This window comes from Octopus bimaculoides, chromosome 4 (assembly GCF_046866305.1).
Source record: "Octopus bimaculoides isolate indiv1 chromosome 4, ASM4686630v1, whole genome shotgun sequence".
Taxonomy (NCBI): domain Eukaryota; kingdom Metazoa; phylum Mollusca; class Cephalopoda; order Octopoda; family Octopodidae; genus Octopus; species Octopus bimaculoides.
The window spans coordinates 143,490,367-143,503,045 of NC_142931.1; the positions used below are offsets into that span (position 1 = coordinate 143,490,367).

Sequence of the window (12,679 nt, forward strand, 5' to 3'; positions counted from 1 at the left end):
ATGGAAAATTCTTCAAGGCGGTGCCCCAGCATGGTCGCAGTCCAATGGCTGAAACCAGTAAACGATAGGAGATACACGCATTATCATAATTTTGATGTCCACTGTTTTATGCTTGCATAGGTTGGATGTAATTTATCGAGGTGGATCTTTTACGGCTGGATGCTCTCCTAGTTGCCAACCTTCACTTATATATGAATGTCAAGAGGACAATAACACACACACACACACACAATGGGCTTCATTTAGTTTCTGTCTTCGAAATCCATTCAGAAGGTTTTGGCTGTTCTAGAGTTATAGTAGAAACACTTGCCCAAGGTGTCACACAGTGGAACTAAACCAGACCCTTGTCTAAGACAGTAGTGTGTGTGTGTGTGTGTGTGTATGTGTACATGTATGTGTATATATCAACATAGTACCATGAGTTTCATGCGAATATATTCGCAATTATTTATTCAAAGTTTAGATAATGGTTGAATACCCCATCAATTTTAACTGGTGAGAGAGTAGCGTGATGTTTCAGATAATGTGAAATGGACAAGTGACAAAAGAAGATTTTGTATGTAAAGGGAAGTAATTATTCAGAAACTGTAGGATTGGTTGTTTCCCATGTGGTTTGTTTTTGTCATAAGAATCAAAGAATGCTTTTGTATTATTACAATTAATATTTAACCCTTTCATTACTGTATTTCTGTTGAGATGCTCTGTGTTTCTTTCAATTACTTTAAATATAACAAAGAATTTAGTAAAATAACTTAGTTATCATTCAACTAGTGTTAGGAACATAAATTGTGACTAAGGTTTGGTGGAAGATTTTCGGCTGATGTACCCTCCAGCCTTCATCTTCAAATAATGTAAATAATGGAAAATAATGTTTATTTTTGTATATTTCCACTTTATTTATGTTTGTAAAGTTTTCTACAGTCTTCAATTGCAAAGTCTTCGATCAGGTTTTCAAAATTAATCTTATGTAACACATCTGCTTCAATGATAAGGTATCTCAAATATTATTTTAGCAAATTTAAAGTGATTTCTTTTGTGCTGTAAACCATTTACCATTTCTGTGGCGCCTCCCCCTCCCCTTGATGCTCTAAGCATGTGCCTATTTTGCTCAGTGGTTAATCCATCACTGGGTGTAATACTAAGGAAGGTGGCTTTATGTCGGGTGCTGAGAGTTTAAAACATGTTAGAGGGACAGGAACAGAGGTGTCTTGCTGTAGGAGAGACACATGGCTACTCCAGTTAGGAAAGAGAGAAGATAGTGGTAAAGATGTGTCAGGGTGCAACCCTCAAAATAGAGAAAGGTGAATATAAGAGAAGTGGTATAGAAAATTGGATAGGGTAAGCGAATATGAATATCATCACCAGCATCATCATCATCATTTAATGTTTGATTTCCAGACTGGCATGGGTTACACGGTTTGATAGGAGCTGACCAGCTGAAGGGCTGTTCAGGATCCATGTGTTTTGGTATGGTTTCTACAGCTGGATGCCCTTCCTAATGCTAACCAGTTTACAGAATGTACTGGGTGCTTTTACATAGCACCAGTATGGGTGATCTTTATGTGTTACCAGCACTTACAAACCTGCAAGATTAGGAATACTCAGCTGGAGAGGGTTGCAAGGAACAAGCCTATATGTAAGGGCAATCACACTTTTATTTAATTTTATTTAACCTGGTAATGTTTCTACAGCTGGATGTCCTTCCTAACGCCAACCACTCCAAGAGTGTAGTGGGTGCTTTTTACTATTCACTGGCACGAGGGCCAGTCAGGCGGCACTGGCAATGACCACGCTTGAATGGTGCTTTTTACATGCCACCAGCATGGGACCAGTCTGGTAGCACTGGCATCAACCACACTCACTGTTGCAACATTATCATAGTTTTGCTTATTGTGGAGTATTTGAGTATTAGATGGAAGTTTTGTTTAATAGTTGTTAGTCTGGTGGTGGTGGGGTAATTATAGTAGTGAATTTGGTGTGTTGTTCAATAGAGATGGACATGTTTTTGAAATTTTGTAATTTGAAATGCCTTTTGTGTAAGCAAGGAGAATATGTCTTTTTTTTCCTTTATAGTACTGGCAATGCTCTTGATTTCTCTGTAATGCAGAGGTTACAATGCCTACCTTGTTCAATATATTCATTGCTTTTAAAAACTACAATACCCTACTTTATGAGTAGATTAGTCACTTTCTAGTCCTAAAGACTCAATAGAAATTTGGATAATGATGTCACATTGCATCTGCTTCTATCTCTGAATAAAGTTGTATGTTACGTGAATCTTTCCTGAAAGGTGTTCTTTGTGAGTCTAGTATAGGATTTTATTTATTAAACCATTTACATCAGATCTGTGTGTGTGTGTGTGTGTGTGTGTGTGTGTGTGTGTGTGTGTGTGTGATTTTATATATACTCTTGCTAAAAATAAGTATAGGATATAAAACAGAAATTTTAAAAAATAGTGATAAACAAAAGAAACAACAGAAAGATGTACATTAAATAAATTAATCCGAGGTATACTATGTCTGAATAGAAGACAAAATGATAATGGATGGAGTGCTTCTAAATAAGACAGCAAACAAGCAGTCATTAAAGCATTGTACAAAATGCCTGGCAGTATTTATTCCAAAGCTGGCATTCTGAGTTCAAATACTGCCGCGGTCAACTTTATCTTTCATCCTTCTGGTGTTGATAAATAAAGTAGCAGTCTAGTGGTGAACTAGTGGAAACATTTGAGCATTTGAAAGCAGTACCTTGTGTTATCTATTTTGGTCCTATGCAATCTGAATTCGAACCCTTTTGTTGTGATCTATTTGGGCAACAGGCATAATCAATTGCCAAGTTTAACATCACCACCAGGTACTTTGGGGTCCCTTTAGCAGAGTCCACTTGCTTGCAAACATTCCATCCAGGTCTCTGGTCTGAGGATTTGCTTCCCCCCACCACCTGTCTCAGAGACCCTGAAATAGGTCGGGGGGGAACTGTGCCCTCCTAAAATAGATAACTTAATAAATATGTCTACTGATGATGATGATGATGATGGTGATGATGGTTATGATGATGATGATAATGATGATGTGGATGATGGTGGGTGATGGTGATGATGATGATGAATCAAGACTGATCAGGGCCATACAACAACAACAACAACACCAACATGAATATAATGTGCAATATGAAAATCTATGTGGTCAGTTGATCTGCTAGAAATAGTTGCAAAATCTCCCTCAGAATCTCGAGTTAGAAAACTTAGGTCTACATTGTATAATCTGGTCCTAAATACACTGTTTAAATGAAGCACTGGGTGACCTTAGATGGCTCAGGGCTGACTTGGGTCTTAAGCAACAACAACAACAACAACAAGCACATCAATCACACTAGTCTGTGAAGGCCTGGAAAAGTGTTGGGTCTGATCCTCTTTCAAAAGGTTGAAATGTCAAAAAAAAAAAAAAAAAAGTTTGCTCTGACATATGAGACTGCAACACAAGACTCCAAGGAATTATCCAATACTGCCATGTCGACCAAACATGATGACTCTTCCATTTCTTCAACCAATTCTTCTCTCAAATTACCCTATCTTATTCCAGATCTGTACAGTTTTAGCAGACTCAAATATTTTTGAAATTCTCTGATATCCATAAAAGGAAGTAATTGTAATATATAACTGGTGCCAAAGGAAAAAACTGTTTCAACACTTTACCGAAATTTAATTACAAACATTTGGAACTGATTTACCAGTTCTTTAGGAATCTAGCCTGGAATATTTGTTACCATGTTTCCTGCACTCTTACATATCTTTGTCGTTTAGCCCCTCAACCAGCCTAGATGATTAAACCAAGGTTCTAAGACATTCTGTTTTATAGTAATATCTAATGAAATTTGGCTGTTATTTCAAGCAGGATTAGCAGCTCTGTAAAGCTGCCCACCACAACCACCATATGTATATATATATGTATACATAGGTGCAGGAGTGGCTGTGTGGTAAGTAACTTGCTTACCAACCACATTGTTCCGGGTTCAGTCCCACTGCATGGCACCTTGGACAAGTGTCTTCTACTATAGCCTTCGGCTGGCCAAAGCCTCGTGAGTGGATTTGGTAGACGGAAGCTGAAAGAAACCCGTCGTATATATGTATGTATGTATACACATACATACTTAGATATGATGATGATGATGATATATATATATATATATAAGTATGTATGTATTTATTTATGTGTGTGCGTTTGTGTCTGTTTGTCCCCTACCATCACTTGACGACCGACATTGGTGTGTTTACGTCCCCGTAACATAGCGGTTCAGCAAAAGAGACAGATAAAATAAACACTGGGCTGACAAAGAACAAGCGAAGGAGTGGCGGGGGGGGGGGGGCGGGGCGATTTCTTCGACTGAAAGGCAATGCTCCAGCATGGCCGCAGACAAAAGACTGAAACAAGCAGGAGTGTGCTTATGACCATCTTCTCCTGCTTTGTCTTGGTTTACCTCCCTTCCATCGCTAATTATCTCCCCCTCCTCCCCCCTCTTTAATTTCTACATTTCCACCCCTCCCACCACCACCATCACCACCACCGACGCATATATGGTTCCTTTCTCTTATACACTGCATCTTTTCACTCATTATATCCATCTCTCTCTCTCTCTCTCTCTCTCATTCCCCCTTCTTGATTCTTTCACCCCACCCCCCGCCACTATCTCTCCTATCTATTTATTCACAGAAAAAAAAAAGTGAAGCTGTGTAGATATGACCCTGGAGTGTGGTTGGGATGGTGGTGGTGGTGGTGGTGGTGGTGGTTGTGGTCATGGTGACCATGAATGCTTCAGAGGTGTTCAATTCACCAGCGATGGGTGGCGGTGGGAGGTGGGGTGGGGGGGTTTTCTAGGAGTGATGGTGGTGGCGATAGGGCGTGAGATTAAAAAACGCGGAGGGGGGGGCAGAGGAATGAATGGAGGTAACAAGTGGAAGAGAGATAGAGACAGACACACAGACAGAAGCTGGGTGGCATTGGGTGGGGATGGTGGGGTGGAATGTAGAGGAACATGGGTGAGGGATGGGGGACGGGTGGGGGTTATGTGTGTGTGTGTGTGGGGGGGGGGAGTTGTTTGAGACTGAAATAAACCTGTTAAGATAAACACCCCCAAACAGCTGTCTGCTGTGACCTAGCCTGGAATCTGGATTGCTGGTGGTAGCCGATACACACACACACACATACAACATTTACTTGAGCAAGTACAGCATCATCATCATCATCAACACTTCTACCCTACCCCATCCACCCATCCACCCTTCGACACCACAACCTCTGCCACCACCACTGATGTGAGGTGTAGCCATTACAACAGCAACATCAGATACTAACACCTGCACCACCACATTTTGAATTACCAACCACCGATACATCCCCAACCCCAGCATCCACTACATCAACATTACTTGCGCTGCCGCCACCACCACCGCCCCTACCGCCGCCACCACCACCTAATGAATCTGCAACTTCCGAAATAGTATCCCACAAGGATTTATCCTCTCAGCCCTTTTAACACTTGCTTGTCTGAACTTTCCACACAATACACACACACACACACACACGTCCTCAAATCATCATCATCATCATCATCATCATCATCATCATCATCATCATCATCACATGACATCTGTTTTCCATGCTGGCACGTGTTGGTTCGACCAAAGCTGGTAAGAAGCCAGAGAGTTGCACTGGGCTCCAGGGTCTGTTTTGGCAAGGTTTGAATGGCTGGATGCCCTCCTAAATACCAACCACGCTACAAAGTGTACTGGGTGCCTTTTATGTGGCACCTTCACCTGTGCTTTTTAGGTGGCACCATGATGAGTGCTTTCCACGTGACATCAGCAGAAGTTCTTTTCATGTAGCACTTAGCACCAGTGCTGTTTATGTGGCTCCAGCACCAGTGCTTTTGAATGGAACCAGCAAAGGTAGACGACAACACGCTCACACCCTCCTACAACCCACATCCCTCACATTCCGCAGCTAAACAATACATTTCTTGATCAGTCTTAATGCAAGAATTGTGGCCAAATTTTCATTGTGAGTTTAATATCTCTTTCTCCTAAGGCGGAAAGCTAGCAGAAATTTTAGCACACTGGGCGAAATGCTTAGTGGTATTTCGTCTGCCGTTAGGTTCTGAGTTCAAATTCCGCCGTGGTCGACTTTGCCTTTCATCCTTTCGGGGTCGATAAATTAAGTACCAGTTACGCACTGGGGTCGATGTAATCGACTTAATCCCTTTGTCTGTCCTTGTTTGTCCCCTCTATGTTTAGCCTCTTGTGGGCAATAAAGAAATAAGAATCGTTAGCACACCGGGCGAAATGCTTAGTGATATTTCACCTCGAATACGAAAAGGGAGGATGGACAGGGTCAGAATGACTTTGATCATAAGGTTTACTGGTTCAGGGTTGACCTAGGGCTAAACAACAAGGGCCGGTTTGATTGTCTTACCTTTCTTTTTGTGTCCTTTCTGTATAGACATTGTTCTCTGATACAGCAGCACGGATCAATCTGAAACCCTGCAAAGACAAAACAAAACATCATCATCATCATCATCAACATCAACATCACCACCACCACCACCGCTTCCTGTGCCTTCTCAAACATTATCATCATTATTATTATTATCACCAACATCACTGTTATTGTCACACATCATTATTATTATTATTATTATTGTTATTATCAGTTTCAGTCTAGGAAATCCACTCACAAAGCTTTGTTCGACTTGGGGCTATAATGGAAAACATACATACCCAAGGTGACATGTAGCAGGATTGAACCTGAAATCATTGCAGTTGGGAAGCAAACTTCTTAACCACGACCGATGCCAGTACCGCCTGACTGGCCCTTGTGCCAGTGGCACATAAAAAGTACCCACTACACTCTCAGAGTGGTTGGCATTAGGAAGAGCATCCAGCTGTAGAAACTTTACCGAATTTGATTGGAGCCTGGTGCAGCCTTCTGGCTTGCCAGCCCTCAGTCAAACTGTCCAACCCATGCCAGCATGAAAAGCAGACGTTAAACGACGATGATGATGATGACAGTCACACCTGTGCCAACATCATAATCCTCATCATACATCATCATTAAACAACACCATGACTGAACTCCCTTTGTATCCTAAACAATCCATCACACACAGACGCACACACACACACACACACACACACGTTCCGGAAGCAAGCACAGCAATTCTTCCCCAATCTCCACCTTTGGTTCCACACACTCAGCTACCACAATCACCTGACAAACAATTCCTCAACTTTCCACAGGACCACCACCTCCAAATGATTGTTTCAATATACTCACTCACGCATCAATGAAGAATTCAAAAACCAAAATATTTTCACAAAAAAAAAACAAAAACATATTCACAAAAATGTCTAATAGAACTGCATCACCAGGAAATAGAAAGATCTTCAGAATTCAACATTTCTGTACAACATCGGTTCTCAAAGTGGATGCTACCACCACCCCCCGGTGGGTATTGCGATGGTCCAGTGGGTGCTGGTGCCTAAGAGAGCGATAGAGAAAAAGGAGGCGCTGGGAAGAAGGCAGTGGATTGGGGGTCACTATGAATTTATTATAATATTATTATAGTATTGTATACAAATTATATAATATTATAAGGAGTGGCTGTGTGGTAAGTAGCTTGCTTACCAACCACATGGTTCCGGGTTCAGTCCCACTGCATGGCATCTTGAGCAAGTGTCTCCTACTATAGCCTCGGGCCGACCAAAGTCTTGTGAGTAGATTTGGTATACGGAAACTGAAAGAAGCCCGTCGTATATATGTGTATATATATATATGTGTGTGTGTGTTTGTGTGTCTGTGTTTGTCCCCCCTAGCATCGCTTGACAACTGATGCTGGTGTGTTTATGTCCCCGTAACTTAGCGGTTTGGCAAAAGAGACCGATAGAATAAGTACTAGGCTTACAAAGAATAAGTCCCGGGGTCGATTTGCTCGACTAAAGGCGGTGCTCCAGCATGGCCGCAGTCAAATGACTGAAACAAGTAAAAGAGTATCAAATGATTCATAGTATATATAAATTAGTAAAATATAAAATATTTATTTATATATAAAAATAAGGGTGGGGGCGCTGAGGTGGGGTGGGGGCGCTGAGGTGGGGTGGGGGCCCAAAAAGTTTGAGAGCCTCTGCTGGACAATGGAATATTTATAGACACTTCTAAAAAACATATCCCATAAGGCAACCTAAAAGATACAAATCCAATTAAGCCAGAAATAGCCAACTTCATAAAAAAAGCAGGGGAAAAAAAAAGCATCTACCACAGTCCACCAACACACACAAAGCTGAAATAAAATTCAGTATGAAACAATAAAAGAAGGAAATAACATAGAAAATACATTACAGAAAGACAGAAAATTGGAAAATATTTGTAGCCAACATAAACCGCAAAATAAATTTAAATATAGAGTAAGTAATTAATAGCCAAACAACTGTAACAATAACCATAGTCTTCTACTATAGCCCCTGGCCGACCAAAGCCTTGTGAGTGGATTTGGTAGACGGAAACTGAAGGAAGCCCATCGTATATATATGTGTGTGTGTGTGTGTGTGTGTGTGTGTATGTATATGTCTGTGCGGTTGTGTTTATCGCCCCCCAACATCACTTGACAACTGATGCTGGTGTGTTTATGTTCCCATAACTTAGCAGTTCGGCAAAAGAGACCGATAGAATAAGTACTAGGCTTACAAAGAGCAAGTCCTGGGGTCGATTTTCTCGACTAAAAGGCAGTGCTCCAGCATGGCCGCAGTCAAATGACTGAAACAACTAAAAGACAAAAGAGAAAGAGAGGTACAGTCAGTGTGTCATTAGCCTGCTGGAGGAGGTGTCTTCCTGGGGTTAAAAACAACAGCAGCATCATTCCCTGTGGGTCTGCCACATTTAGGTACATTACTCATTTATTTTTATCAAAAAAATTAAAAGTTAACAGTAAAATTATTATTATTATTATTATGATAGATGTAATATTATAAATAAGGACATTGAAAATATTAAAAATGAGACTAATTAAAAAATTTTTTTTGATAAAAATAAATGAGTAATGCATGTGCTTTTTTTTTTTTCATAACAGTATACTTACTTTTGCACACACCCCACCACCAGCATATAGTATACTACATATTGGAGTAACAACAATCACATTATACCATGGTGGGGTAGGCAGTGTGGGTACACTTCTAGCTGAGAAATGGGTGGAGAAGGTGAGGTAGTCAGGGTATGCGATAGGATGCTACTAAAACTTAGATCGGTTTTGTAATAATTATTTCTGGCGATGTCCCTCAACGGGGTCTGCCACATGAATGAAAGGATCGATTTTATGATGTATTTTTGCAGGCTACTTCAAAGAAAAACGATGCTACTGTATCTCTTAAAAAAAAAAAAGAAAAGCATTTCAATTTCTGTGACAAACAAACAAATGGTGGTTCTCAATCTTATTTACATTATATACTCACTACAAACAAAATGAAACAACACATTAGACCACATCGGCAGGAAAATGCTAAAAATGAAAGGTCACCTGGAAATATGAATGACACAGTTGATGGCTGAAGCAAGTTTTAACCCCCAAAATCCCTGTCACAGCATAAGAAATATCCTTCAAATCTCAGACACTTATATACAAAGCTCCAGAACAGTAACAGAATACCATCCCAAAACACAATCTCTCATTCATTCAACCCAAACAAAGATCACATCTGCACAGAAATAGCTGCAAATATCAATAGTTTCTCTGGCCATAAACAATGTGTTGGGTTGTGCAGAATGAACAATAAATACAGAAGAACATGAGCCGTCACACTCTGACCTAAGTCCACCTCGCTATTTCAATTGTTGCTGCCACTAGAATATCTGGTTGAACAGAAATAGACTGGACAATGAAGAGAGCACAATGGATCCAAAGTGCTACGCTGCACACAATATGATGCACCACTGCATGTCACAATGGAGGTGTACGGTGCAAAGTGGGAGGGGGGGGACTTGGTATAATGAGAAAGATTAATTGGTGAGTCATGTGTTGTTGTTTGAGCAGACCATGAGGTAGCTGGATCGATGTTGACTTGAGCTTTTGGGGTTACACAACACCTACACACACACACACACACACACACACACATGTGTGGAGGAGTGGCTGTGTGGTAAGTAGCTTGCTTACCAACCACTTGTTTCCGGGTTCAGTCCCACTGCATGGCATCTTGGGTAAGTGTCTTCTACTATAGTTTCGGGCCGACCAAAGCCTTGTGAGTGGATTTGGTAGACAGAAACTGAAAGAAGCCCATCGTATATATGTATAATATATGTATATATATATATGTGTTTGTGTGTCTGTGTTTGTCCCCCCCAACATCGCTTGACAACCGATGCTGGTGTGTTTATGTCCCCGTAACTTAGCGGTTCGGCAAAAGAGACCGATAGAATAAGTACTAGGCTTACAAAGAATAAGTCCTGGGGTTGATTTGCTCGACTAAAGGCGGTGCTCCAGCATGGCCACAGTCAAAAGACTGAAACAAGTAAAAGAGTAAAGAGAGTATGTACATATATCAGAATTATGGCATTTGTACCTCAAAGGTAAGCCCCTGGCACTTGCCACCATCTATATCTCTCTCTTCTTTTACTCAACCAACCCATTTATCCTCTGATCCTTGTCCCTTGTGAGCATGCTCGGCACTTTGCCACCATCTCTACCCTTCCCTTTCACACTCTCTCTCTCCTTCTCCTGTTCTTCCCTCAGGTTGGGTAATGTTTTCTTTTGTGGCAACACACCTGTTTCTATTTCTCTCTCCGGCCAGGTACCCTTGTACTTCCTCTACAGCAACATACCTGTATCTGTCTCTCAGTCTCCCTATAACCTTTCATTATCCAACACAAGATCACCCCCTCCAATGCCCCCTCCACTCTGAAAAAAGATCTTTTTCTTGCCTTGCAAGTTATTTGGTGACCCTGTCAGGGCAGGTGCCACTTAAAAGCATCCAGTCCAGACTGTAAAGTGGTTGACATTTGGAAGGGCATCCAGCTGTAAAAACCTTGCCAAAACTGACCTCGCCTGTGCTTGTGCCATATCAAAAGCACTAAGTCCACTCTGCCGAGTGGTTGGTGTTAGGAAGAGCATCCAGCTGTAAAAATCCTGCCAAAACAGTCACAGAAGTTTGATGCAGGCTTCTGCCTGGCCGGTTCTTGTCAAACCATCCCACCCAATGCCAGCACGGAAGATGGATGCTAAATGATGACAATGATGGCAATATCAGAAAGGGACTAAAAAATCCAGGCAGATATCAATAAAGAAATTTTCGTGCAATTCCACCCAGCTGTTTGACCATGAATCCCAAGACAAGAAAGAATTGCCTGTGTCAAATTTATATGTATAGATATATGTACAGAGAGACAAATGGAGCTGCACAGCTCTTCAGCTAGCCAGCTCCTGTCAACCTGTCCAACCCATACCAGCATTGTAAATGGACATTAAATGATGATGGAGATGATACATACATATATATATATATATATATATCGAATTTGAAGTCTCTGTCTCTTTTGAATATGAAAATTTAAAAGTTAAAAACCTTATATATATATACATACATATATACGACAGGCTTCTTTCAGTTTCCGTCTACCAAATCCACTCACAAGGCTTTGGTCGGCCTGAGGCTATAGTAAAAGACACTTGCCCAAGGTGCCACGCAGTGGGACTGAACCCAGAACCATGTGGTTGGTAGGCAATCTACTTACCGCACAGCCACTCCTGCACCTATATATGTATATTTAAAAAGCACAAGGCTTAGTAGACCTGTACGGCTTGCTTATGCCTGCACAATTACCTTGCTTATGCCTGCACAATTACCTTGCTTATGCCTGCACAATTACCTTGCTTATGCCTGCACAATTACCTTGCTTATGCCTGCACAATTACCTTGCTTATGCCTGCACAATTACCTCCTAATGCTTGCAGGTGTTTCTGATGTCTGAGTGCAGACTGGAGCATCATTAATCCCGTAAAGATCAACTGTACCTTTGATCATCTTACAACTGATAAGCTAAGCCTAGATTATGGAGTATCAGCTGTACTGAGAACTCAAATGTTTTTAGATCATTCATAGGTGCAGCTGTGTGGTAAGAAGCTGGCTTCCCAATCACACGGTCCTGGGTTCAGTTTCCAAGCATGGCCTTGTGCCGACCAAAAGCTTGCATGTGGATTTGGTGAATGGAAACTGAAAGAAGCCCATTGAGCATATATATATATATATATATATATATATATATATATATATATATATATCAGGCTGAGTAAAAAGTAAGCAACGTTTTGAAACAAGAAATTCATCACAATATATTTCAACAATGCAAAAATTTTATTCATCAAAGTAAGTACCATTGCAAGCAACACATTTTTGCCAACGAGTTACAAGTTTGTTTATTCCGGTAACATAAGTATATTTGCCACTTAAATGTGGCTGAGATGTTCTCCTGGGGATAAAAGCAACAGTAACATCCACCCTTAGGGGTCAGCCACATTTAAGTGGCAAATATACTTCACCTATATATATATATATATACATATATTCTATGTGTGTGCTTTGTGTCTGTGTTTGTCCCCACCATTATCACTTGACAACTGGTGTCATCAGAACGTAAAG

The 12,679-nt window shown here is 40.9% G+C and overlaps 1 protein-coding gene across 10 annotated transcripts in view; it reads right to left on the reverse strand.

The window, feature by feature from the left end:
• Positions 1 to 12,679, reverse strand: part of LOC106872024 (uncharacterized) — a 136,223-nt gene that overhangs the window by 36,480 nt on the left and 87,064 nt on the right. For 9 of the 10 annotated variants that reach the window (XR_016241714.1, XR_016241715.1, XR_016241717.1 and 6 more), the window contains exon 2: positions 6,468 to 6,535. Coding sequence is in view for 5 of the 10 variants with exons in the window: in XM_014918843.3 (XP_014774329.1) it covers positions 6,468 to 6,498 (31 nt within the window). In the remaining 5 variants the exon portion in view is untranslated. Of the gene's footprint in view, positions 1 to 6,467; positions 6,536 to 9,564; positions 9,682 to 12,679 lie in introns of those variants that run through there. The other variant, XM_089351653.1, reaches the window with a different exon arrangement.